This window comes from Vulpes vulpes, chromosome 5, assembly GCF_048418805.1.
Source record: "Vulpes vulpes isolate BD-2025 chromosome 5, VulVul3, whole genome shotgun sequence".
In the NCBI taxonomy this organism is placed as follows: Eukaryota; Metazoa; Chordata; class Mammalia; order Carnivora; family Canidae; genus Vulpes; species Vulpes vulpes.
Window position 1 is genome coordinate 102,473,233 of NC_132784.1, and position 24,747 is coordinate 102,497,979.

The 24,747-nt window shown below is 37.3% G+C and overlaps 1 protein-coding gene across 1 annotated transcript in view; it reads right to left on the reverse strand.

The window, feature by feature from the left end:
• USH2A (usherin) overlaps positions 1–24,747 on the reverse strand; it is a 684,230-nt gene that overhangs the window by 126,516 nt on the left and 532,967 nt on the right. Inside the window, exons 53-56 of the mRNA XM_025991680.2 lie at positions 20,550–20,747; positions 19,731–19,885; positions 17,511–17,709; positions 4,126–4,233 (exon numbers count right to left, since the gene is read on the reverse strand). Coding sequence (XP_025847465.2) covers positions 4,126–4,233; positions 17,511–17,709; positions 19,731–19,885; positions 20,550–20,747 — 660 coding nt within the window. The remainder of the gene's footprint in view (positions 1–4,125; positions 4,234–17,510; positions 17,710–19,730; positions 19,886–20,549; positions 20,748–24,747) is intronic.

Sequence of the window (24,747 nt, forward strand, 5' to 3'; positions counted from 1 at the left end):
TAAGAAGGAAAGGTCAGAAGGAAACCTTGGTAGTAGGTCTTTTGCAATAATAGCACCAAAAAAAGAGCATGTCTACTAGATTTGTTTTAAATGTTTTGAGTGTCATGCAATATTACCCACTTCTCATTTCTCTACAAATCTTCATTCAAATCCAAAAATCCCAACATTATTGTGGATTGGCTTTCTTTTAGAAGCTAGTAAGGGTACCCAGTTTTGTATCAGCTGATATCATGGATGCCTTGACTTTTGGACTATTGTTATTTGTAAACTTATCCAACATTCCACCCAGTTTCGTATCATTTTCTGCGTCGGGCACTGTGGATGTGGGGATAAAGACATATGGTCTTTACCTTTCAAGGAGTTCATAGTATTATGGTGAATAAAGATGAACAAATAAAAATTTATAATCCAGTTTACTAAATGCCTTAGGAAGCATAGTGCTTTGGAGCACTTAGGAAGGGTATCAACACAGACTGGGAGTAACATGAGGATGGATGGGAAGCAAAAGTGGTCGTAGGAAGTGGAGACATGTGAACCAAATTTTTAAAAAAATGGGTTAGCTTAGTGAGACTGTAGGAAAGAGATCTAAACTCAGGGGAACCCACACCAAGTCCCTGAAAAACAGGAAAGTGTAGAAGAATTCCAAGTACCTCAGCATGAGTGGTGCTTTGGATGGCATGCAGGCAAGACCCAAAGACTTAATAGATAGGCAGAGGTTAAAATTTGAGGAATCTATTTTGCTTTACTAAGAAGATGTGGATTTTTTTTTTCCTGGAAGGATGTGGGATTTTATGAAGGTGACTAATATGAAGTCAGTCTATTTTGGCACAAGGGGGAAAAGAATTGAAATGGGAATATGAGATAGAGGAGAAATGACAAGAGGCAGGAAGACTAATTATGAGAAGTTATAGGTGTCTGAACTACGGCAATGCCAGAAGGCATGGAAAGGAAGGACACATTAAAAAAAATCCTTAAGATTTAAAGTTAATAAGATTTTATGAAGAACTGCACATTACAACCTAAAAAAAGAAAAGAGAAAGATGCATTAAGAAGGACCATTTTGGTTTGATGAGATGGATGATGGTACTTGGAGGGAAAAAGTTAGAAAAATAAGCTAGGAAGTGAGGAGAGAGATTTTAAGTATTGAATACTGAGGTTGAAGTATTTACAAAACACCTAAATAAAAATATCTATAGACTGGAGGATACGTAGGCCTTAAATCTGTAAGTGCAGGCTTTGTGGGAACAGAGGACTCTGGAAGCTTGTGCTTGAGAATTCAAAGAGATCCTGTGGAGTTACAAGTGCAGAGAGTAGAGGTGGAACCTAAAGGAACATCAACAGTTTAAAAAAGGTCAGAGGAAGAGAGATCTGGAATGCAATTGAGAAAGATTCATCTTCTTCCCCCCTCCGCCCCCCCCCCCCCATTATCAATGCTGGAGGTAAGCATGCCTGCAATTTTGCATGACTGAACTCTAAAATTAATTAGAGCTTGCTGGCATAGCAGTAATTCTAAAAAGAGAGAACAAAAATCCAACTTGAACTCTTCCTATTTGACTAAAGGTACACAGTTTTCTCTATGGATAAAATTGTAGAAAATTATGTCCAACTTATCAATGAGGTAGTAATGTACATTAGCTCTTTTTTTTTTTTTTATTGAAAATGAAAGAGAAATGAGAGAAAAGAGCTCGGGGACTATGAACCAATGTTTCTTTTAATCTTTTAATTTTCCCCCTATCTGCTTAGGACACGCAAGTATTAGACCTTCAAACTATGTCGGGTTCACTCAAATAGGCATTTGGTAATCAGTTATATTTGGGTTATTAATTTAACATGATACAATATGCTTATTTCCACCCTACAGTAAAACAACAGAACTTAAAGTTGCTGTTGATTTGTTCTCCTGCACCCCCCAATTTAAGTACTCGGTCTACATTTATTTCACATACAAGTTATTCACAAATGGCACTGACGCAGCCAGAAAATGGATTCTAAATCCATGTTCGTTCTGCAGAGGAAAGCCCATTTGGTTTATTATTCCTCTGCACAGTTATTTGGGTTAAAGGAAAGGTGTGTAAAGTTAAAAAAAGAAATCAGGTAAAACATTTCTCATCTCACACTCCCCTGTGTTGTTGAAAGCTATAATTTTTAAGTCATGAAATCTGAGCTCTTTCAAGAAATTTTGTTGGGAAAAGTAGGAAAATAGACGCATATTTTCTAAGAATTTAAATATATGGATTTGATGAGTACACTGAAGCAAGAGACCCTGTTATTTTACCATGTTTGAGTTGCAGCCAAAACTGGTTGATAGATCCTTTAGAAATTATCCATTATCATCAAAGTATCCATTTGATAGTTTACCTTTCCAAAAAATCCACTGCTGGTTTCTTCCTTTCAAAGGAACACTAAGCTTTTTGACATGAAACATTCTTTATATAGAAAACATCATTAGTGAAATCCTGGTGAGGAGCCATATGCCCCATATGTGGAACTTTCCATTTTATTCCCCATTTACTGGTAGGAAGTTCAGGTCTAATATTCTGAGGTACAACAATCCCTTTCATTAGAAGAGTAATGGACAAGCACTTCAGGACTCTCCAACGGTAATTAACATTATAGTTCTGTTGAGAAACTCATGTATGCCTCTGTTTCCCCCACATTGAAAACAGACAGATAATAAAGATGAGCAAAATAATTAGTTGATCACTATCCCAAGCTTCTCAGCCTATCTTTCTCATAAAAGTAAGTGATAACACCCACCCCAGTTCCCAACCCACTGGTAACCATTGTGATGTGTGTATGCTTCCAGAATTTTTTCTAAATTTTTATTTATCTATAGAAATGAGTATGATTTTCTCTGTATTTTTATATATAAAAGATACTATGGATTAATGTAGTTCTGAATTTCCTCTTCATATGTTTAGATTGTCTCACTCTTTGAAACTGAGGCATGGAATTTCATAATATGCATATGCCTGAGTTTATTTAGCAATTCCCCTATGCATAGCTATTTAACTGGCTTCCAATATTTTTCCATTAAATAAACAAACAAAAATGCTCAGTAAACATCCTGGTACCTGTCTCCCTGTACATTTGTGGAAGCGGGATTTTCTGGCATAGAGAGTGAATGTAAAACTGCTGTGTCATAGAAAATTAACATTTTACATTTAATAGACCTTCCCAATCTGCCTTCCTAGGTGATGGTCTGTGTTAATTCTGTATCTCTTCTCGTGTTTGTCAAAATCCTTGTTCTTCATGGTCCATCTCAGAACTCACCTGCTCTAACAAATATTTTTTGATTTTCATGATGGTTATAACCTCTCCCTCTTCAGATTAACTTGAGTATTCTGTTCATTTTTTTTGAATTGATGTATGATTAACATACAGTGTTAGTTTCCTGTGTACAACATATTGATCTGGCAGTTTTATATGTTACTTAATAATAAGTGGAGTCACCATACAGTATTACAATATTATTGACCATTTGTTCTTTCTTACCATCACCTTTCAGATTCTCCCTCTATATATTTTAAAGGTTTTATTTATTTACTTATTTGAGATGGTGGGAGGGGCAAAGGGAGAGAGAATCTCAAGTAGACTCTATGCTGAGCATGGAGACCAAGGAGGGGCTTGATCTTACAACCTTAAGATCAAACCCCTGAGATTTCTACCTGAGCCGAAATCAAGACCCTGATGCTAATCTGACTGAACTACCCAGGTTCCCCAATTCTCTCTCTTTAAGTTTTGGTACTTGTCCTGTGCCTTTGACTTGATGGTAAGTTCTTCATGGTAGTAAATAAGTAAACATCAGCAGTGAGCATGTCCTTGTTATGTATCAGGCATTCCAGAAATATTTAACTCTGATTTTTTGAGGAATTTTATATCCTAGGATATAATAATTTTTTTAACAGAAAACTAAATTTAAAAGGTTTAAAGAACTGAAAGCAAAATTTATGTTGGGAGGCTTACAGTTGAATCCAACGTTAAGAATGGAAACCTAGAATACAATTTTATTTTGTACTTGTCGATTTTATTCCTTCTTTGTTTGACATGAAAGGGTTTATGGAATTCACTTCAAAATGCCATATGAAAACTTCTTCTCCCAAATCATGGATATTTTTTAATTACCTTCAGGGGCTGCCTGCAGTGTCTGACCTAGAAAAGGCTCACTTGAAGTGCATCCAGCAGATGTACAAGCTGTAAGTGTGAAGCTGTAGTTGGTGTATGGCTGGAGACCTAGAAAGAGCAAACAAGAAATAAAGTACATCTTGAGAGGATTATTTATTATCAATTAAGCACCAGAAGTAGCATGTGGAGTTGTAGATACAATTTCCAAAAATATTAACAGCAGAAAACACTCTTTAATGGAGATATGAACTTTACAAGCAGCTTGATATAAATAGAAATTTCATTTATCATTAATAAAATAATAAATTCTAAGCTTTAGAAGAAATCTTAAAATTCATGCAATCCATCCACCCATCCATCTTTCTCTTGATTCCCTTGTACAAGAGGTCATTGAAAAGACTGCCTTGCCTAGGCAATCACAGTATTCATCTCTCAAAGAGCCAGTTCCATCTTTAGAGAGCTCTAGAGTTCTCCTTATTTTGTTTGAAAGTCCTTTCCCTATATTGTGGTGAATTCTTTCCATCACTTGCACCCCTAGGGACATATAGAACAAATCTAATTTCTTTTCCACATGACAGTTCTTCAAATATTTGTAGACAGTTATCAAATCCCCCCTGAGTCTTCTCTTCTCCAGGCTAACCATCCTAGTTTCTGCAATTGCTTCTTGTATGAATAAAGGTGGAAAAAAATAAAAAGAAGGTTAGATTCAACATTTTTTAGCCCCAAGCCATATTCAGCTTATATTCACACCAACTTTTTTTTTTTTTTTTTTAACTTTGCACTTCTCTGTATGTGCCCAGAGTACCATCTCACACTTAACCTCTGTAGTTTTTGGGGGATGTATTGGTTTTGTCTTTACACACTGATTAAGAATAATTTGATGAAAGGATAGTGCTTATTGTATTCAGAATATGACACAGCCCAGTAACTGCTCAATAAGTTCTCAGGAAAAATAAGAATGGCAATCCTTTTACAGTAGAAATTATATGTTGTTAGACTTTACGACTACATAGCTAGTGACCTTGGGCAAGTTATTTGGCTTCTCTTTGCCTTGATCTGCTGATCTATAAAAATGGGAAATACAGGAGCTAGCTTCTAAGGCTTTTGGGAAGATGAAATGGGTTACTTAGAGAAGTACTTTCTTTGAATAGAAGAACCTTAGCAGCATTCGACAAGGAGTCAATGGAGGCTAACATTTCTTGCCTTGATTCTTGAGAAAATTCAAACAGTGCCAAAGCTAAAAAGATTTTCTTTTCTTAAAGAATGGGCTTAGTCTATATGTCAAACAATTGGGCCAAATGATAACAGGGATCTAATATTATCATATCAATTTTTCATGAGCTCTTAACTACATTTTTACATATATTGTTCTTTTGGTGGCATTACTTTTTCCAGAGACAGTCATTTGTCACTCTGTGGTTTTATGTAGATTTTTGCTCAAATTCTACATTTTAAAAGATTTTTAAAGATTCCTCAAGGAATATCTACACACTACACCCAGCGCTTGGTCTTCCTTCAATTTATTTCCTTCTTCATAAGGCCTCAACATTTTCTGATGTTTTATTACATCTGTTCATTTGTTGTTTGTCTCTATGTCTAGGATGTAAGCTCTAAAAGATCACTAAAGGATACTATATCTAAAAAAATACTACTGTATCCTTCGAATAATGACAGGCACAAAGTATATGCTTGTTAAATCAATGAAAAAATTAACCAGTTCATTTAGAATTAGAGCAGTCGTCTGGGTTCTCTGCTAAAGCAATAATGTTCTGCAGCTGGAGCTGCTTCAGGATTCAGCTTCAAAGCCCTTTGTGTTTCCTTATCAATTTAGTGATAAGATACAGATACTTATTTGATTGTAATCTTCCATTTGGATGCTATGGGGGATTTACATAATTTTGATATTTACCTGATTTATAGATAAGAAATATGATGAAAGATCTAAGCCATACCCAAGCCATATATATTTGATAAAAGTTTATGGGAAAATGCCAAAGATTATAAAATATAGAGCTCAAAAGAAAACGGGAGGAATTGTCTAAGTATGAAGGTCAGAGACTTCAGTGGCAGGCTGATTTAGTCCAACAATGCTCCCTCTTTACTCTTGCTACTGAAAAAGGGGTCTAGACCCTTGTAACACTGTTTCATCTGAATATCTTACTTTTTCACTTAGAATATAAGCCCTTTGAGAGTAAGATTTACATCTTTGAGTGTTTTTTTTTTCATCATTTTTTCCCCTAGTAGTGCCTATTGTAGGTATTTGATGTTTGTTAAATACTCTTTAAAGAACACAAAACCCATAAATGTGCTCCATAAAGATGTCAGGCTATGATGTCTATGACATCCAGCCAAAGTGTGATCTGACCAAATAGACCCTTCCTCATAATTCCATGAGTATCTCTGCCCATAACATCTATTCCTTGTATAAGCAATTCTATCTTAGTTACAGAATATTTATTAAAATAATAAAAAAATAATGGAATGTGTAAACAATAAATAGTTTCTAGATTTTGTCTGAATGTCAGACTTAAGTATGGCTGGGTAAAAGTGAAGCAATGCTTGATCTTTATTTGGAATTTTCTCTTCAAACAAAAACAAACAAATATTTTGGGGGGGCCCAAAATGAGGCTTAATTCTCCTTTTCATTTTGTGTTCTAGCTAAGGTGATTGCCAATAAGCAGTGACTATTGAAGAGATTTTTTCTTGCAAGATGTATTTTAGGATACATCTTAGAAAAAGTAGAGAAAATTTGTCATCACAGAAGTGTTCTAAGGTTGATGAGAGGTCTGAGGATGTTTGCAATGAGGATAGCAGCTAAAAAGAAAATTAAAGTATATGAAAATAGAAATTGTCCATTCCTTACAAAATCTTTCTGAAGCAGGTTTAGTGGAATCCACTTTATATATAGCTCAGAACACTAGAAGACAGCTGTTTAGAGATGGTACAACAGTGGAATAGCTAGCTCATTACGAATTTTGATAGGTTAAGGAAAGTGTGCCAGAGGAGTCTGTTACAGGTGCTTAAATTGGATGGAATGGGTTGGCCTTGCAGAACATTGGGCCAGGTCTAGTGGAGGATTATGCAGCTCTTGAAGCTCCTGGAGTACCAGAATCAAAAAGCCAGGATGCAGAGCTGAGCATTAGGTAGAGAGCCTAGGTCAGGAAGCCAGCAGAATTCAAAGACATCACCAGTCAAGAGGAAAGGATGTAATGAACTGGGGAAAGGAGACAAAGATGGAAGAACAGGAAACACAAAAGTGGGAGGCATGAGACCTTAAGTGAAGGAGAGAAGGACAGATGGACTTAATCTAATTCATGGGCAGTCTGTCCTCAAGGATTGTGTCCGGTCCTGAAGTATGGGTAGGGGGCCAATTGAAGGGCCACATGGAACAAAGGTGGAATTATTCATTTCATTTCAACTCACATTTGCCAGTTTGTATCCTTCACCTCCAGAGCTGCTATGTTTACCTTCCAGAGTCCATTCATACTTCCTTTTATTTTTTAAAAAAGATTTATTTATTTATTTATTTATTTATTTATTTATTCATTCATTCATTCATTCATGAGACACACACACACACACAAAGAGAGAGAGAGAAAGAGAGAGAGAGAGAGAGAGAGAGAGAGAGAGAGGGGCAGAGACACAGGCAGAGGGAAAAGTAGGCTCCTCGCAGAAGCCTGGTGCAGGACTTGATCCTGGATCCTGGGATCACAACCTGAGCCAAAGGCAGCTGCCCAATCACTAAGCCACCCAGGCGTCCCATCATACTTCCTTTTATAACAGCTCCAGTTTTCCTTGTGGAAACCAGTCTTTTGGCCACTAATAGGCTTTGTGTTTTGTTTAGAATTGATTCCTCCTATATTGACTACTTCTGGACACAGTTCCACCTTCCCTTTGCAATGTTCACTGCTCAGGACTGAGTCTATGACCTGATTTAGGCTAATGGAAGGTAGGCCTTGAACTCGAACTTTCATTCTTCCTGCTGGCGTGGTTCTTTGTTCACCACACACAGCTTGAGAATGGAGGAGAACTCAGAGGTAAAAAGAAATTGGGTCTTGGATTCTTCTTAGCCTTCAGTCTTCACCTGATTTTTTTAGTTACACCAGCCAATAAAGGCTCATTTGTTAAGCCTGCTTGGACTGAGTTTTCTGTAACTTGCAAGAAAAAGAGTTCTAACTCATACTAATATTATAATTACTAATAATGTCACATGCTGGCACACAAGTTCAGATTCTTGTACGTTACACAAGGGGACCATAAGCAGCTGTTATTACCCTATGCACGTTAGAGATAGTTACAAGATTCTGGGAGAGACAATTAGCAACAACATGAAAAGGTTTAGTGAAAAGGTGAAGAGGTTTCACCTTAAATATCACCAGAACAGAAATTATTATTCCTGCCTCACAGGTAAAATAACTGAGGCTCAAAGAAGCAAATGCTCTACAGCAAATGAGTGATCAGATTGGGGTAGAGACGAACCCACAACTTTAACACCAAGCCCTGTGCCCTCCCACCACATAAGAGTATAGCCAAGCACGTTGAAATTTTTCAACAACTTTCTTCCCTTTGAAGATTAAAGAGCATCTGAAAGATGTCAAAGTGGTAGAAAACATTGCAACTATTCTTAAAACGAAAGAAATATGTTGGAAGTATTTAGTTCAAACATCTACTCAATAAAAAAAACTATAGTAAGGTAAAACAAAAAACAAAGCTCAGGGGATTTTTGTTGTTCCATTTTAACCTGTCTTTTCACTGGACTCTATACATTAATTAAATATACTTTTTGAGAAATGGAGTTATTTTTTAGGAAATTGATTACTAGATCACATAAAAATACAGTAGCTGAAGTTTACTGAACACCACTTGGGGGCCTTCTTCTGGGTATTTCATGGATATTAACATAATCAAAACCCTTGCTAACTCCCTGAGGCACTGCAATTATCTGCTTATTTTATAGGTAAGGGAGTCAGAGAATAGACAAGTGGAGGAACTCATCTATTATTATAGAGATAAGCTCTGGTGAGGTTAGAAGTCTGGGTAGCTGGCCTGAGAAGTATGGTCCAGAGCAATAGGGTCGGGCTTCTGAAACACAGGAAAGTGATGACATAGGTAGCCCAAAGCCTAATGAAACTTCCACTAAGCACACACACACACACAGACACACACACACTACAAATATATATATATATATTTATAAATATATAAATATATTTATAAATAAATAAATAAATAAATATTTATTTATTTATTTATTTATTTATTTATTTATTTATTTAAATATTTCCATTTTGAACATTTCCACAATTCATGTACTGAAGTGGTGCAGCCTTGCTGTTAGGAGAGAAGCTTGTGAAGTTAGATTATTTTGGGTCCTAATCCCTTACATACTTACTAGCGACTGCCACGGGCCAGCTTTCTGACCTCTAGGTGCCTCAGTTTCCATATCTTTAAACTGTGGGCATGATGGTGGAGGCTGCTGGAGTTACAGACTAACTTGAGGGAAGGCAAGACTGGAATCCATAATTGTCCACGTCCTATTACTTAGGTCTTGGATTTTTCATATTGTCAGAGGACTAAATTACTAACAGCCTTGGTTCAAATAATCTGTAAGGAAAGCATCGACTGCCATCAGGCATAAATGATTTACATGAACTGGATGACCTTTCATATATATGACTCCGTAAAACTCAATAAAATCAATGCATTTCAACTGGAATTTGTTGCCATTTTAAGTAAGTCTCTATGGGTGGTCCTTAAACTGAGATATATATGAAATATTAGTAACAGGCATTGAAAAGGGCACAGCAACTGAAAACGACTCATGAATTGATCAGGATGAGAAGAGGGAAATAAAGAGATGTCTCAAAGGAACCATTCTGACTGTAACTTAATCCTGAAGTCCAAGAGTAGAAGGAGAAAAGAAAACATCATTCAAGTGCTCAGCATTGAATTAAGAGTGGGAGATAGGAGTTGTAGAGCAGAGAAAGGCAAATGCATGGAGAAAAGCCAAGCATTTAACATTTCAGTGCAGTGGAGATTATGGTGGCTGCAAATTACTTGAATTTCCCTACAGGGAATCATGTTCTCTCTTAAAGGAAAGAAGCATACTATAACCAAACTCATGACAATTATACTTTCAAGTAACATTACGTTCCAGAGCAAATGTGTGTTAAAAGGGATCACCTGGAGTCTGCCTATGAATCACAAAAAATATGATTTGGAAAACAGAACCAACGTCTTTGTCAGTGTCAATCACATTTGATAAGGAACAGCTTGTTTCCAATTTTTAATATCCAGATTAATAGTCAGGAGAAGGCATTTTGTCCATTATAATCTCAGATAGCAAGTGCTACTTCAGAGCGTTGGTATAATGAATTTATATTATTCTATAATGTCATCTGCTGTTTTCTAAGGAATTACCAAATAATCCTATAAAATACAAACTTTGAAAGTTTCTCCATCAATCTGGTCAGTGATGAGTTCAAGGGCTGAAAGGCCTGGTTTATCTCAAAAACTTTTCGGTAGGTAGTTATCAAATATACACCTTTTGGGCAAGAAGCTGATCTCGGTACAAGTTCACCCAAACTGGGTGTTTGGCAGGGTCCCCCTGAATCCACATGCAATCCTGCTGCTGTGAAATGCTTTTTTCTGCCCTTATTGGCCTTGGCTCTTACTAAGTGATCCTCTCCAGGAATCTGCACATGGAGACTCCCAGGAACTTCCAGCATCCACTGGCAACGCTGGCTGCGATGGGTAGAATTATAGCAGGATTCCCATTAAATTAATAATTGAAAATCTGAATGTTCAAAACTGATACGTTAAAATATTGCGGAATTGCTTTAGAGACATCTAAGGTGCATTTACATGATGATTTGTTTCATGAAATTGGATCAAGGAATGTGTCAGGAGCTCACAAGCTGGGATTCCCTTTTCATGATAGGACCACCCACCACAACCTCAGGAGCTATGCATCCCGGTTAGTCAAGCCAATTTCTTGCCTGTTTGTGAGCAGCCATTGGAACCGTTTCCCGTATCGAGGCTTCAAAGTACAAATTCAGTTGATAGCTCATGAGCTGGGCGTCAAAACATCAAAATAAAGGTGCTCTTGCATTGCAAATGCCTGCGAGGTAATCTCATGACTTTTGCTTCTGACAACTTGCTGCAAGCTTAATTGTTTCTTAATTCTATATTTTGTGTCAAATTCCAGGCCATAGTTTAGGCGCCTCTCCCCAATATCTTAATAATCAGATTCATCCCAAGAAGCACTTCCCAGATAAGTTATTTCTTGGCAGACTCTCTTTCCAAATGCATATCAACATCAAAACTATTATTAAGATAGTCCAAGAAAAGACCCTTGCTTGTTTGAGTTTAGTAACCCTATTTTATTTTTTTATTTTTTTTTTTTATTTTTTTATTTTTTTTTATTTTTTTTTAGTAACCCTATTTTAATACATGTTTTTCTTCTCTGGAGTCTGGTGCTTCCTAGAACAAAGCCACTTTTATTCTACATTTTCAGGCAGAGTCTTCTCTAGAAACACGATGTGGCATCAGGTGGCAGCAAAGTCTGATGCTGTGCAGAAGCTTGACAAGGACATATTTTGCAGAGAGAGCAGGAGTTCTTTCGAGCTCTTGGGGCAAAACAAGCAGTGATTACCCAGGCAAGCAACCTGAAACTGAGATTTCAGGGGAAATTTTTTTTCTTTAAACACTATTGTCTAGACAGCTGTTGATTGTAATTCTTTGGCTATAATATTCTATCAATAAGACTTTTTTTTAAGTATAAAATGGCGACTGATGCTATGCTATTATTTATGTATTTATTTTGCAAATAGGCACAAAGTTTTCCTCAAGTTTGGAAAAATGAAAATAAAAGGAATTGTCATATCTATGACAATAGATGAAATATTAGATATAGATTAGATCTTTCATATCTATGAAAATAGTTTCATAGGTCTGATGCTTGGTGGTCAGTAGTCAGGTAGTAACTGGGGCAAATGTAGTACAGAGCGCTACATGCAATGTTCTGAGACCACTGAAGAGAAGCTCTGGAAGCTGTTCTGAGGACATGATCATCATCCTAGTTTTCTTCCTCTCTGTTTCGGTTAAAGAAATACACTGCCAATAAATCCAGATTGCCAGAGATCAAGGCTGGAGGCATGGATATGTGACCCAAGATCCCATGTAGAGAAGGATACAGTGCTTGATTCTATGTTCTATTTTCAAAAATTCTTAATGTTTTTTTTTTGAAAAATATACTCTTTTCTAAACATTTTTATTAAGTTTTTACTTCCAATATAGTTAACGTTCAGCGTTATATTCATTTCAAGTGTACAATATAGTGATTCAGCAACTCTATGTATTACTCAGTGCTCATCATGGTAAGCGTACTCTACTCTTAATCCCCTTCACCTCTTTCACCCTTTTCTCCCCCTCTGGAAACCACCAGATTGTTCTTTAGGGTCAAAGGCCTGTTTCTTGGTTTGTCTTTCTCTCTTTATTCCTTTGGTTCATTTGTTTTGTTTCTTAAATTCCACATATCAGTGAAATCATATGGTATTTGTCTTTCTCTGACTTATTTCGCTTAGCATTATTCTCTTTAGCTCCACCCATGTGTTGCAACTGGTAAGATTTCATTTTTTATGGCTGGATAATATTCCAGTATGGATATGTGCCATATTTTTTTAATCCATTCATCTATTGATGGACACTTGGGCTGCTTCCATAATTTGGCTACATAATTTGGCTAGGGTGTATAAATAAATAATGCTGCAGTAAACATAGGGGTGCATATATCTCTTTGTGTATTTTGCAGGCAAATACCCAGTAGTCCAATTACCAAATCATAGGGTAGCTCTATGTTTCCCTTTTTAAGGAAACTTCATACTGTCTTCCACAGTGGCTGCACCAGTTTGCATTCCCACTAACCATGCACGAGGGTTCATTTTCCTCCACATCCTCACCAAAACTTGCTGTTTCTCGTGTTTTTTATTTTAGTCACTCTGACAGATGTGAAGTGTCATCTGATTGTAGTCTTGATTTGCATTCTACTGATGATGAGTGTTGCTGAGCCGGGGTCTGTTGACCATCTGCATATTTTCTTTCGAGAAATGTCTGTTCATGTCTTCTGCCCACCTTTTAATTGAATCATTTGTTTTTTTGGATGTTGAGCTGTATCTAAATAATTTTGGGACAAAGGACTCCGCGTTCTCGTTTTGCCCTGGACTCCGCAAATTATGTAGCCATTCCTGCCTGAGATTTAGACGTATTCGACAGTATGATTTTTGTATCCAGTCAGAATAAAATCATTTGGGTACTAGTTATTTAATATCTACGCACTCAACAAATATTCTTGAATACTTAATACACTAAATAATATGATGGGTGCCTGTCATAGTGTAGATGATACAATGGCAAAAAGGAGGCTATTGTCTGTCCTTAAAAAGCTTCACCTATTAGCTGAGGAACAGAGACAAGAAGGATATTGTGATAAAGTATAATAAATGCCACGAGAGCCACGTGTCGGCTACTATGGGAGTACATAGCAGAGTTATCTAAATGTAAGATCCCCATATAAAGAAATTCCATATTTTGTGATACTGACGGTCATTTCTTTTTTCTTCAACAGGATATCTGTTTAAGTACATTAACAGTGCATGTCTGCTACCACCTGCATTGTTAGGGTGTATGCTATTTTAGCACAGGACATCTTCATGAGCTTCTAAGAAAATGGAAAAGGCAAATTGTTCTCTCCTCACAGCTTAATGCTGGTGGGTCTTCCCTTTCAAGGAAAATGCAGCGATAAGCAACTTTTCATAAATTATTTTGAAAACACTTTTCCCAGAGTTAAGAGACACATAAGCCCTTATCAAATCTGCCGCTAAAGAGGATATGATTAATTCATTTTGTTCTCGGTGGCCCTAATTATTTAGTTAATCCTTTCCCCATCTCTTTTGCCCAGTGCCCACGCTAGGAGGCCCATATACAAAGCAGTGGTAACCCAAAGTGAAACAATGCCATAACTGCCATCCCAATTGTTCTGTGCAGGATGGGGGACCTGTTTAGTAATAAATGATATGAAAAGGTCTTTTATTGACAAGCTGCCATGTGCTGTTTGCATTAGCGGATATGAGAAGATGATGGCTGTTTCTCCTTCGTCCCCATGGTATTCAGCTCAGTGAGATAGCAGAAAATGCTTCAGTTTACTTAAAGCATTGATAACACCTCTAAATAATTAACTGAGGACTTCCTGTCTTCAATTACTTAATGCTTTTTTTAACATCTTGAGAGGATTATAAGCAATTTATGGATTTCACATGATGAGTGCATTCGCCACTATTCCCACAAAGCATTTACGGGATCATGTTTCTAAAGCTTTGAGGTAATTAAAAATAAGCATGGAGACAATGGGGCTGAGGCAAGGTGCTCGCTTTCCCTTCTGTCATTTCTAAGGACCTAGATTTTCAGGCTCCAGGATGACTAGTGCTACAGCTTCATTAGCGTTTGACTATTAACTTAGGGAATGCCAAGGTTTTGGAAATGATGAGAAAATCAAAACATTTACCCCAGGGGGTATAGGCAGTTCTTTGATCAAACATTTGAGATGCAATGTAAAATGAATTTGATTGCTCATTCCATGAACTCAATAAAATACTCATTGATATCATAAAATACTTCCATAGTGAATTTGGTCAGTCAGAGAACTATGGAACTGAATTTTTCCTGGCAGATAAGATATGTGAACACTGTATAGATCTCAGGTATTAGATGCTTTAATGCCTGGCACCGTTGCCATCCTGTAGAAACTACATATAGGAGGTTCTGTATTCAGCAAGGTTTTGCTGAATGAGAGTTTACTTCATTCAACAAAGACATTTCTCTTTAGGGCCGTCTTGCCCAAGTGAAGTACTGTCTAAATCTATTTAAAACGGTACAGAGGATGAACCAAATGAATTCTAAAGGCTACTTTCATTTTACTGATCTTATAAAAAGTAAAAGCACATAGAAAAACTTTAAAATATTTATCCTAATAAAAAAGAACTTCTAGCATCAAGTGAGGTGTATGAAATCCTCTCTGACATGAAAATATTCATTAAAAATGACAATGAGAGGAAGAACTGGTGGAGTGAAGGTGGTTTAAAGAAAAATTTTCCCAATTATTTTATAATTAATGAGGCTATCAATCCTGTTGGTTTGAACATTACATTTGAATTTAGTCTGTTGGCATGTAAATGCTGGTTTTAAAAAAAATGCAAACCAGAACAGCCCACACAGTTTAAAGTTCGTGCTGGCTAAACAGAGAGGGTAAGAAGGAGAACATTCTTATCACTGTATCCCAGTTTTTTTGTGAAACCTTTACTGATACAGGGTCTAAATGTGCCTTAACTTGGCTTTTAAAACTCTGCAATTGTCATTCCATTTTCTACTTTAAGTCATTCTTTTGATTCCCCCCACTGTGTTCTTTAGAGTTCTGCTGTGGCATCAGTTATGGTGTATTTGCAATTAGTTCTTAACTTCTCAGTGTTCCCTGTCACTGGGAGCTTTTTGAAAGCAGCAATCTTCTTTTAGAACACAGCAAGCAGGCAACATTGCTTTCTTTTTTTCTTTCTGTCTTTCTTTCTTTCTTTCTTTCCTTTTTTTTTTTTTTTTTGGAATGAAATGGTATTCTGATGCCTTGGGCACCCTAAGCATGTCACTTTAATTCTTCATCTTTTAAATGTGGATGTTAAAACATCCCTCACTTATAGGGATATGATGAGAACCAAACGTGTCCAAAGGCAAGCAGTTCTTTCAAATTATAAAGCACAATATAAATGTAAAGTTTTACTATGTAAAACAACAGCATTTCAACTATTTGTGATCATTTTCACTTTCAGTGAAATATGATCTAAGAAATCACTTTAATAATATGAATTGATGAAGGCTTTTTCCATTTTTCCATCTCCATTATCATTGATTTAGCTCAGGATCTTCAGATAAGGAATGCAATGTGCTGGTCTGCAAATATTTATGAAGCCCCTTCTGTAGGCTACTGGCACTTCTGGAAAACAGGGTACATCTGTCAATGAATGCCTGCTTGTGTGTCAGGGAGTCATAGAATTAAGAGCAAATCAGGATGAATTGATTTTTCCACCGTGTAGTATAACCTGTCCCTCCTCTGAGGAAAACTCAGGCACACTCTTCCAGGCTTTTCTGCACTTCTTACAGGTTTCGTTATCTTTAGTATCAATGTTCCCTGCAAGCCATGGGGTCCAATGGAAGAAGAACATGTACTCAGGAGGCCATGAAAGGAAGCTGTTCTCAATAGGGGAAAAGTAAGTTTGTAACCTCTTGCCTGTGGCCTCAGAATCCAAACTTACACAACTGTTTGGGATAATTCAGTAGATCTAAATAATGAACTAAGTTACTTAATATCTCAAAGTGTTCTTTTCTGTAAAATGGGAGTAATAACTCTTTACCGCATTGGTTTGTGAAGAGAATCAAATGAGATAGTACATGCCCAGTGTCACACGTGAAAGTCACTCCCCAAACATTTGTTTAGCGTCTGTGGATGTGTCCAGGATTGTTCTAGGCGCTGGAAGTACTGTTTTGAACAAGGTACAGAAGATCTCTGCAATTCTGGAGCTTACATCCCAGTGAGGGGGACATAAAAACAAACACTACCTGGCAGTGAGAGATTTGTGATGAAAATGAGACAAGGTGATGCGATGGTGTATCAGAGAAGCTTCCTTAGATTGGGGAAGTCAGAAGACGTTTCTCTTCTCTTCAGAAGTGACATTCAAACCAAAACATGTTAATTATTACCATAATCACTTCTAGCAATTATCTGACTTTATGCTATTTTAACTGTACTATTATTATTTTACGAAAGTTAATTATAGTAAATGCTATAACAAACAATAAAACTAATATAATCACTATTAATTGATGTTAATAGCTAATTGTCACAAACAGTCACCTGTCAACCATTCTGTGTATTAGTTACCCACTCAGTAGATAAGTGTTAGCCTCTGGCTGATTTCTCCCTGCCTTCCAGTACATTCTTGGCTAGCCTAGTCCCATTATCTAGGAGAATATCCTTGGGGAATGAAAATGCATCTTACCGTTTGTCTGAGAAAAAAAAAAAAAGTTAATACTGATGCAAAAACCCTACACATAATGCATATCAAAGCCAAATATAAATTATTTCTGAAGTTATCTGCTGTTGTGGCTTATTGCTGCCAGTGTGGGCTCTTCTATTAGCATGGATAAGTGGGACCTGACCATATGTCAAGAGAACACGTCCTTTCGAAGTGACCTCATATATCAAACGCACACCCCTGGGATGCTTTGCCCCCCCAACCACAGAGACAGACTCTTCCGGTAGGTTTTCCTCTGTTTTTTTTCACCTGTGACCGTATGCTGCCTCCTGTCATTGGTGCCACTGTAGATGAGACCTCTCCCAGTCTGCCTGAGCTGGTACTCTTTAATGATGCCATTTGGTTTCTCAGGGATGCTCCAGCTCAAATGCAGGGCCTCCGCACTGGGTGCCCTGACCCTGGGCGGCAGGACGCTCTCCGGGACTCCCTGGGTAGTAGCTGCAACTACCTGAAACACAGGAATTAACCAGCAATTTATGGTCATAGGCCACGAGGTACTCTGATCAACGAGAATGTCACTTTTGTTTTAAAATGTTATTGTCTGGCCTGGCATATCATTAGCAGGGGCTTGGAAGAAACAGTCCCCCTTTTTTATTCTTTTCTTCCCATCCTATTTAAACAATGAAATCTGACCTTGAATACATTACCTAAGTCTCAGACTACCATTTATCACAACAGGTTCAACAACAATTTTGACGGCGGAGTGCAGCCCTCAGTTTAAACAAGTAAAATCTGGCTGGCAGACTGTCTTACTGGAGAACTCTTGATAACTCTCTTCCATATGGCCCATCAGTGTCTTTGCATTTTAACAGCCTGATTTTGTACATTTTAAGCACCAGTAAATATGAAGCAAAACCCACATCTGAACTTGCTTGCATATAATATGCTTTGAACAGTATAAATGGGCAGATTTTTTTTTTTTTATTCTTTTGTGTTCTTCCTATGAAACTCAGGATGGCTTGATAATGTCTGTCCCGATGTCTTAGAAAAAGAACTGAATGAGAGGGGAAAAAAGGATAAATCAGCCAGTCATTCAGCATTATCCAAATGTGATTTTGGACAAACATTGGCTGCATTTGTTTTCTTCACAGAATTAACTCTGGTTTCACTTTTTAACCAATTGTCCTGGCAGCTGGTAGGCAGGAGCTGTGCCTACGTAAAAAAAAAAAAAAAAAAAAAAAGCAGGGAATTGTTCGAGGACCGTTTGGACCATAACTTTTGATTGGGCCAATCAGCTGCCATCTGTTTAAATGGTGGCACGCTCAGAGATGTTTCTGGAGGTCTGTTGAATAAAAAGCTGCACATATGCACTGCAGCTGATCCATCTGAATGAATGTTTTACTTGGATGGTTCTTGCACAGTGTGTGAGGATGCTGCTCTTCTAAAGTTGTAACCACATGAAAAGAATCAGAGCTTCTGTGCGCTTGTTGCTCTTGGCTTTCCTCTGAAATGGCTCTTTCTTTATTTTCCTTCCTAAATCGTCTGATTGTTTCTTTCCAGTCTCCTTTGTGGGCTCTTCACATCCCCAGGGTTCATCACCTATGGTCTTGTTTTTGTCTCTATCTCTTTTCTCCTTAAATGACCCTATTCAACCTCCTTGCTTTGACTCTCACATGGATCTTTCTAGCAAATTCAGTCACTTCATAATCCAGCTTCTGACAAGACGTTTTCACTTAATGTGCCAAATAACATTTCTTCTGCCTCTCTGCTATCTGCTCCTTCTCTTAAATATATTTTTAAAAAAACATTTAAAATTTTAATCTTATTCTCTACGCTCAAATTTTCCCCTTTTATTTTTTTATTTGCTTGCAGAGTGGCACTGTGACCTATAATTTGCTCAAGCCGGAGAGCTTGAATATATCTTTGATACTTTCCTCTTATTCCTCTGCATAGAGTTGACAACAATTCCTCTGATTCCTGTGCATTTGGTTGACACCAAGTTCTATAGATTTCATCCTCCCATTATCTGTTGTATCTTCAGAATATTCTCCATTCTGATCCCTGTTGCATGAGTTCGTTTCTTGCCAAGGCTGTAGCAGAAGTCTTGGTATCATCTTATTTTTTATGCTGGGCTCTTTTGCTCCTTTCTGTTTTTTAAGAGCAGGCAATTTTTGTTGATGTGATATTTAAATAGAAACTCTTTTAAAGTGCGGCATGATTTGGGAATGATGATGGATTTACAGATGATCATTTAAAACTAGTTGGCTGAGGAAAAATGTGATAAAGAGGATAATATTGATCCAAGTTCTCTTTCTTTTTTATTTTTAAGTTAACAAAATATTGATATTTGTATACATTTCCTTTGCAGTGATCTCTCATACTCAATTGAGATGCCACATGAACACCCTACTTAACACTGTATTGAGGTGGATATTGTTTTCTGTCATTGGAAAAATCATTCACAACCTGGGCGTTCATTTAGTCTTCACACTGGCTACTTCTGTCTGGAGTTTGGGTACTTCCCCTTACCTTGCTGCTGACGGCACAGCCAGCAACTGTGCAAGCTTTTAGCTGGTATGAGTATTCCTGAAATGGTTCAATTCCCTTTGAATCAGAGAAGCTCAGTGATGTTCCCTGAAAGCATTCAATCCCATTTCGGAGAAGAATGTAGTAAATAATAGGACCTAAAAGAAACAGAGAAATGCCCAGATTGGAGTGTCATATCCTTTTAGCTATTGGCAAACAACTTACGTGTCCTAGGGTTCTGAGGAAATGGTATAATATAGCATTACTTACTTTTAATGTCCTATTATGTGCTACGTTCAAGCAGTTCTTAATGATAGGCACTCTTATTGAAGAGAGGGATTCTGGACACAGATAATTAAAGAATCATTTATGTTTATTTCCCCTCTCTATCAAACAAAATTACTTTCAATATTAAAACCATTTTGCCTTTCCTTAACAGTCTGCTTGTTTGAAAGCAGCTCAGATATATGTGAAGGTTCCAGAAAATAATTGGGGGCCTAAACATTCGTGAGGCCTGTTTTACAAAATGAAGGATTAGTAAGTAGGCACACACCTAATGTTCCTTTTACCAGAAAATAATTTTAATGGTTAATATTGTATATCTGTAATCTAGAATTTGCTCAAGCTGGAGATCTTGAATATATCTTTGATACTTTCCTCTTATTCCCCTGTATAGAGTTGACAATAATTCCTCTTATTCCTGTGCATTTGGTTGACACCAAGTCCTGGCATGCATGCCAATTATATGTAGATCACACTAATTTCAACTTCCTTATGGATTTACAGGATTTTCCTATTTCAATTTTAAAAATAGCTTAATACCATTTGATTGTATAGGTTTCTTCCAATTTAAGACTATCACATCTTCAAGATTATCCATTTTGGTCCATCTAGGGGGACTCACTCCTTCAGGCACATCTTCTTTTGTCCTGGCTCTAATGGCTCTGCTGAATCCTCGCCCATAGCGATTCCATGCAGAAATCCTATACTCATATGTCATATAAGGCTCCAGGTTCACATCTGGAAAGGGAGAATTGAACATCAAAATTTTAAAAACATTTTTAATTTTTTCAACCATCATATTTAAAATGAATCTTTTAAATACTGAAAAATATATGCTTAGTGCTCCACATCATTAAAAATGATTTATCTTAATGTGCATAATCATAAAAACATTTTAACATGTTTATTGGATGCAAAAATATGGAATTCCACAGAACAGATGTCACCTTTTCTGTGATAACAAGAATGACCTGAAGTCCTAGACTAATGCACATTAGATGTTAATACTTCACAAGTGTGTGCACCCTTTACTTCTGTATGGGGCAGGTTCACCAATATTCTTTTATAGTTTTATATTATAAATTTTACCAATTCTTACCTTGTTCATATTACACTACATTAGTATATAAATTATAAGGTAGTCATTATGAGATACAGGACTTGAAACTTTGGTTTATCACGGTTAGTGGATATAAATGAGTGCACAATGCACTATAGACATCCTTCCCTCTTTCACTGAATCAGAACTGAAACCCAAACCCAAAACAACCATCTAATTAAAAGAACAAAACCAAACTGTTGAGTGTTCTGACCTGGCAACAATTTTATTAGGTAATCATCCATGTGACTCAATGACATCCCAAAGGTCTTTGTTCAGTTTTAAGATTTAGTAACTTCAGAAGCACAAATGCTACAAATTAAACAAACAAACAAACTGGAGAAAATTGGCTAAATCTGTTTTCCACTTATTTCATTTTGTGAAATTTGATTATGTTTGTATGTTTTTTTGTGTGGGGGTTTCTGGATGACTTTTCTCACGTGGATGATCAGAAGAAGAGGTCCTCCTCATTGGCTGCCTGGCCACCTGCTCTATCCTCACTGGATGTGGGGTTGAGTCTGAGTCCATCCATGTGGGTCTTTTGACCAGATGTTGCTTGCATGTATCTCTTTATCATAAACCCTGATCTGCCTACTCTACAGAAATAATATGAAAATAAAGTGCAAGAAGTTATGTGACAGAAAGTCATAAAATGTAAGCTGATAGAAAATATATAATGGCTTATCTTCTGTCTTCATTTTCCCTGGTAAGGGGGCATCTGCCACTTGTGACCCGTGAGGACCACCAGTGGGCGCCCTGATCTCCCTTCTGTCCTGGTCAGAGGCCTCCTGGCTAGGGTCTAATTTTCCCAGTTTTCTCTGCAGCTTGGGGCAGTCACGTGACTCAGATCTCACTACTGGAAGAAGCATGGAAGTGATCTGAACAACCTGTGCCTCTCTTCCTAAGAGGAAACCACTTGCCTTCCACGGACATTCTCCTCCCCTTTTGATGGGCTGGAAGCACGATGTTGTGGTGAAGTAGGCTACACTGTGGGAAGGAGGGCAACACTGGAAATGTGATGAGTCATCGACTGGAATAAATTTGGATTCCTGAATGACCTGTGGGGCTACCCAGCTACCCAGACCATCCACCTACCCACCAACGGTCACTGTATTTTTGAATCGACTGGCTCTAGCAGATTGAACTGCTTGTTGCTAATAACTGTTATTTCATCCCCTTCAGGCCCACATCACCAGTTCTAATTTCAGTTGCAGTAGCTCATCGTGCTGTGTTCCTTGTTCTTTCCTCTATGGCATTTCATTCTTTTTACTCTCTCATCTCTTATTCTCATTTCTTTGTTTTCTTGTGAGGCCCGGGCTTTCAAAGATGCTCCTAGCCCCTGAAAGAATTCTTTTTTGCTTTACACACAAGGAAGCATCGTTGAAATTTTGCCTTTCCTCAATAATCTCTCTCATTTCTGAGTTCTTTTTTTCTTTGCCAGAATTTCCAACTTTTTTTAAAAAAGAAAAAAAAAACACTACTCTTTTTATCTTGAAATCATTCTGTGTGTTATGTGGGGCTAGTCTTGATTATTACAGAGGGTTTGGCTTTTTGTGGAGTATGCTCATTCGAGTTTTACTTGTTAATAGCTTAAATATCCCATACAATCTGCAATCATTTCTTCAGCTGACAGAGTAATTCTTCAAAAATGCATATATAGGGTTGTGTCATTGTATTGCTAAAAAACCTTTGATATCCACTCATTGCTGCATAAAGACAATCTGCTTAGCGTGGCAAAAAAAGACCTTCATCAGCTGACCCTGCTGTCCCTCCTCTCCTGCACTGTGCTATATTCATATCAAGGTGCTTGTTTTTCACACCTACTGAGCTTTCGGGCACTTCCTGTGCTTTGCACATGTTACCCTCTCTGCCTGGCTTCCCTTCCCTTCATCTGATATGTTTCTCCTTGCCCTTCAGTCCCCAGCTCAGGCACTATATCCTTCATGAAGTCTTTCCTAAACTCTTTGGTCTGGGTTAGGTGTCCTTGCAATGCTCTTCAAGAACACCCTGTACTTACTTCTATCACAGTTCTTACACAGCCATCATTTCTCACATCTCAGTGTACTTGCCTTTGGTCCCTGTCTGTTCATATGGGCTTCAAATCCCCGATGGGAATTCTTATTTATTTGCTTTCATAGCTTGTGGTTCCAGTGTAGTGACTGGTTATTAGTAAAAAATTAAGAGATATTTTTTGATAAATGAAATGATTGTATGAATGAATTTTGGAGATCCCTGGTGTTTTTTAGCTTATAATTGTGAATTTATTTTTTTTTTAAGATTTTACTTATTTGTTTATTCGTGAAAGACACAGGAAGAGGCAGAGACATAGGCAGAGGGAAAAGCAGGTTCCTGTGGCGGGTCTGATGTGGGACTCGATTCCAGGACCCTGGGATCATGACCTGAGCCAAAGGCAGATGCTCAACCACTGAGCCACTCAGGTGCCCTGTAATTGTAAATTTCTAAGAAAGATTGACTTTTTAGTCCAAATTGGTCTCAGTGGAACTGTTTTAGCATGACTTAAATGCTTCATTTTCTTCATGGAAAAGTAATTTGCTATTTTTCATATTCCATTTATAGTATTTGGTAGGCAAAGCAATCTGAAATATTTATGTTTAAATAGGTATAAACATCTATGCTCTTCTGGAGATGGCTATTACAAATATGTCTTAAGGGATCTTCAAAATCTTGACTTTGATTTCAAAAGGCAGATAAAAGGAGGGAACTCTGAGATCAAACCCACTAATTTGGAAATGAGGGTCCTTAAATCTATAACTAGGAATGGAAGGAAATTGGAAAGTTCAAGGCATTGTCCTCTATCCTGAGTACTTTCCTAATGAAATACATTCTAATAAGTGTCTTTTTGTTTGTTTACAGTATATTAGTCCAAAAATGAGGTAAAGTAGAGCAAGGGCATTTTGCTCAACCAGATATTTCAATCTAGCAGGAGAGATGGAACGAGCACCCAAATGCAGGTGACAACATGGTAGAAATGAACGTCATGGGGCTGGGTTTGAGAAGCCTGTGCCGAGGACAGGAATTTTGACCTACACTCTGGGAATGATGGAGAGAGAGATTTCAGGTGGAAGAAACAGCTTGAGGAAGGTTTGGAGCACTTAGAAAGGAGCTCCTACACCAGGCAGAGTCTCCTAAATCTGCTGGTCTGGAAGGTGACATGATTTAAATCTGACATCTTACCTCAGGAAGTTACTTTTATAGATATGACCCACAGTTTCTTCATCTGTTAAATGACCATAATCGCTTTGTGGGTAAATTAAGATCAGGTTTTAAAGCATGTAGCACATCACTGGAACTTTATCTTTATTCCTGCTTTCCCTCCTTAATCTACTCCCCCCATCCCAGTATCTTGCCTTAGTTTTTTGCAACCCTGAGGCTTGCCCATTATCCCCACCATCGGTTAAGTAAGGCAGAATGGTGAGTCATGATGGAACAGAACAGTTTCTTGTTTATTTAACCTTAGCTTGTTCGAATTATGTCACTTAAATGTATTCTATTTGACTCTAGATGATAGATGATATATATGCACACACATACGCACACACACACACTTAATTTTTCAAAAGGCAGAAACAAATTCTGTAGGGACTTAAGTAAATGGACAAATAATAAAAATTTAATAGA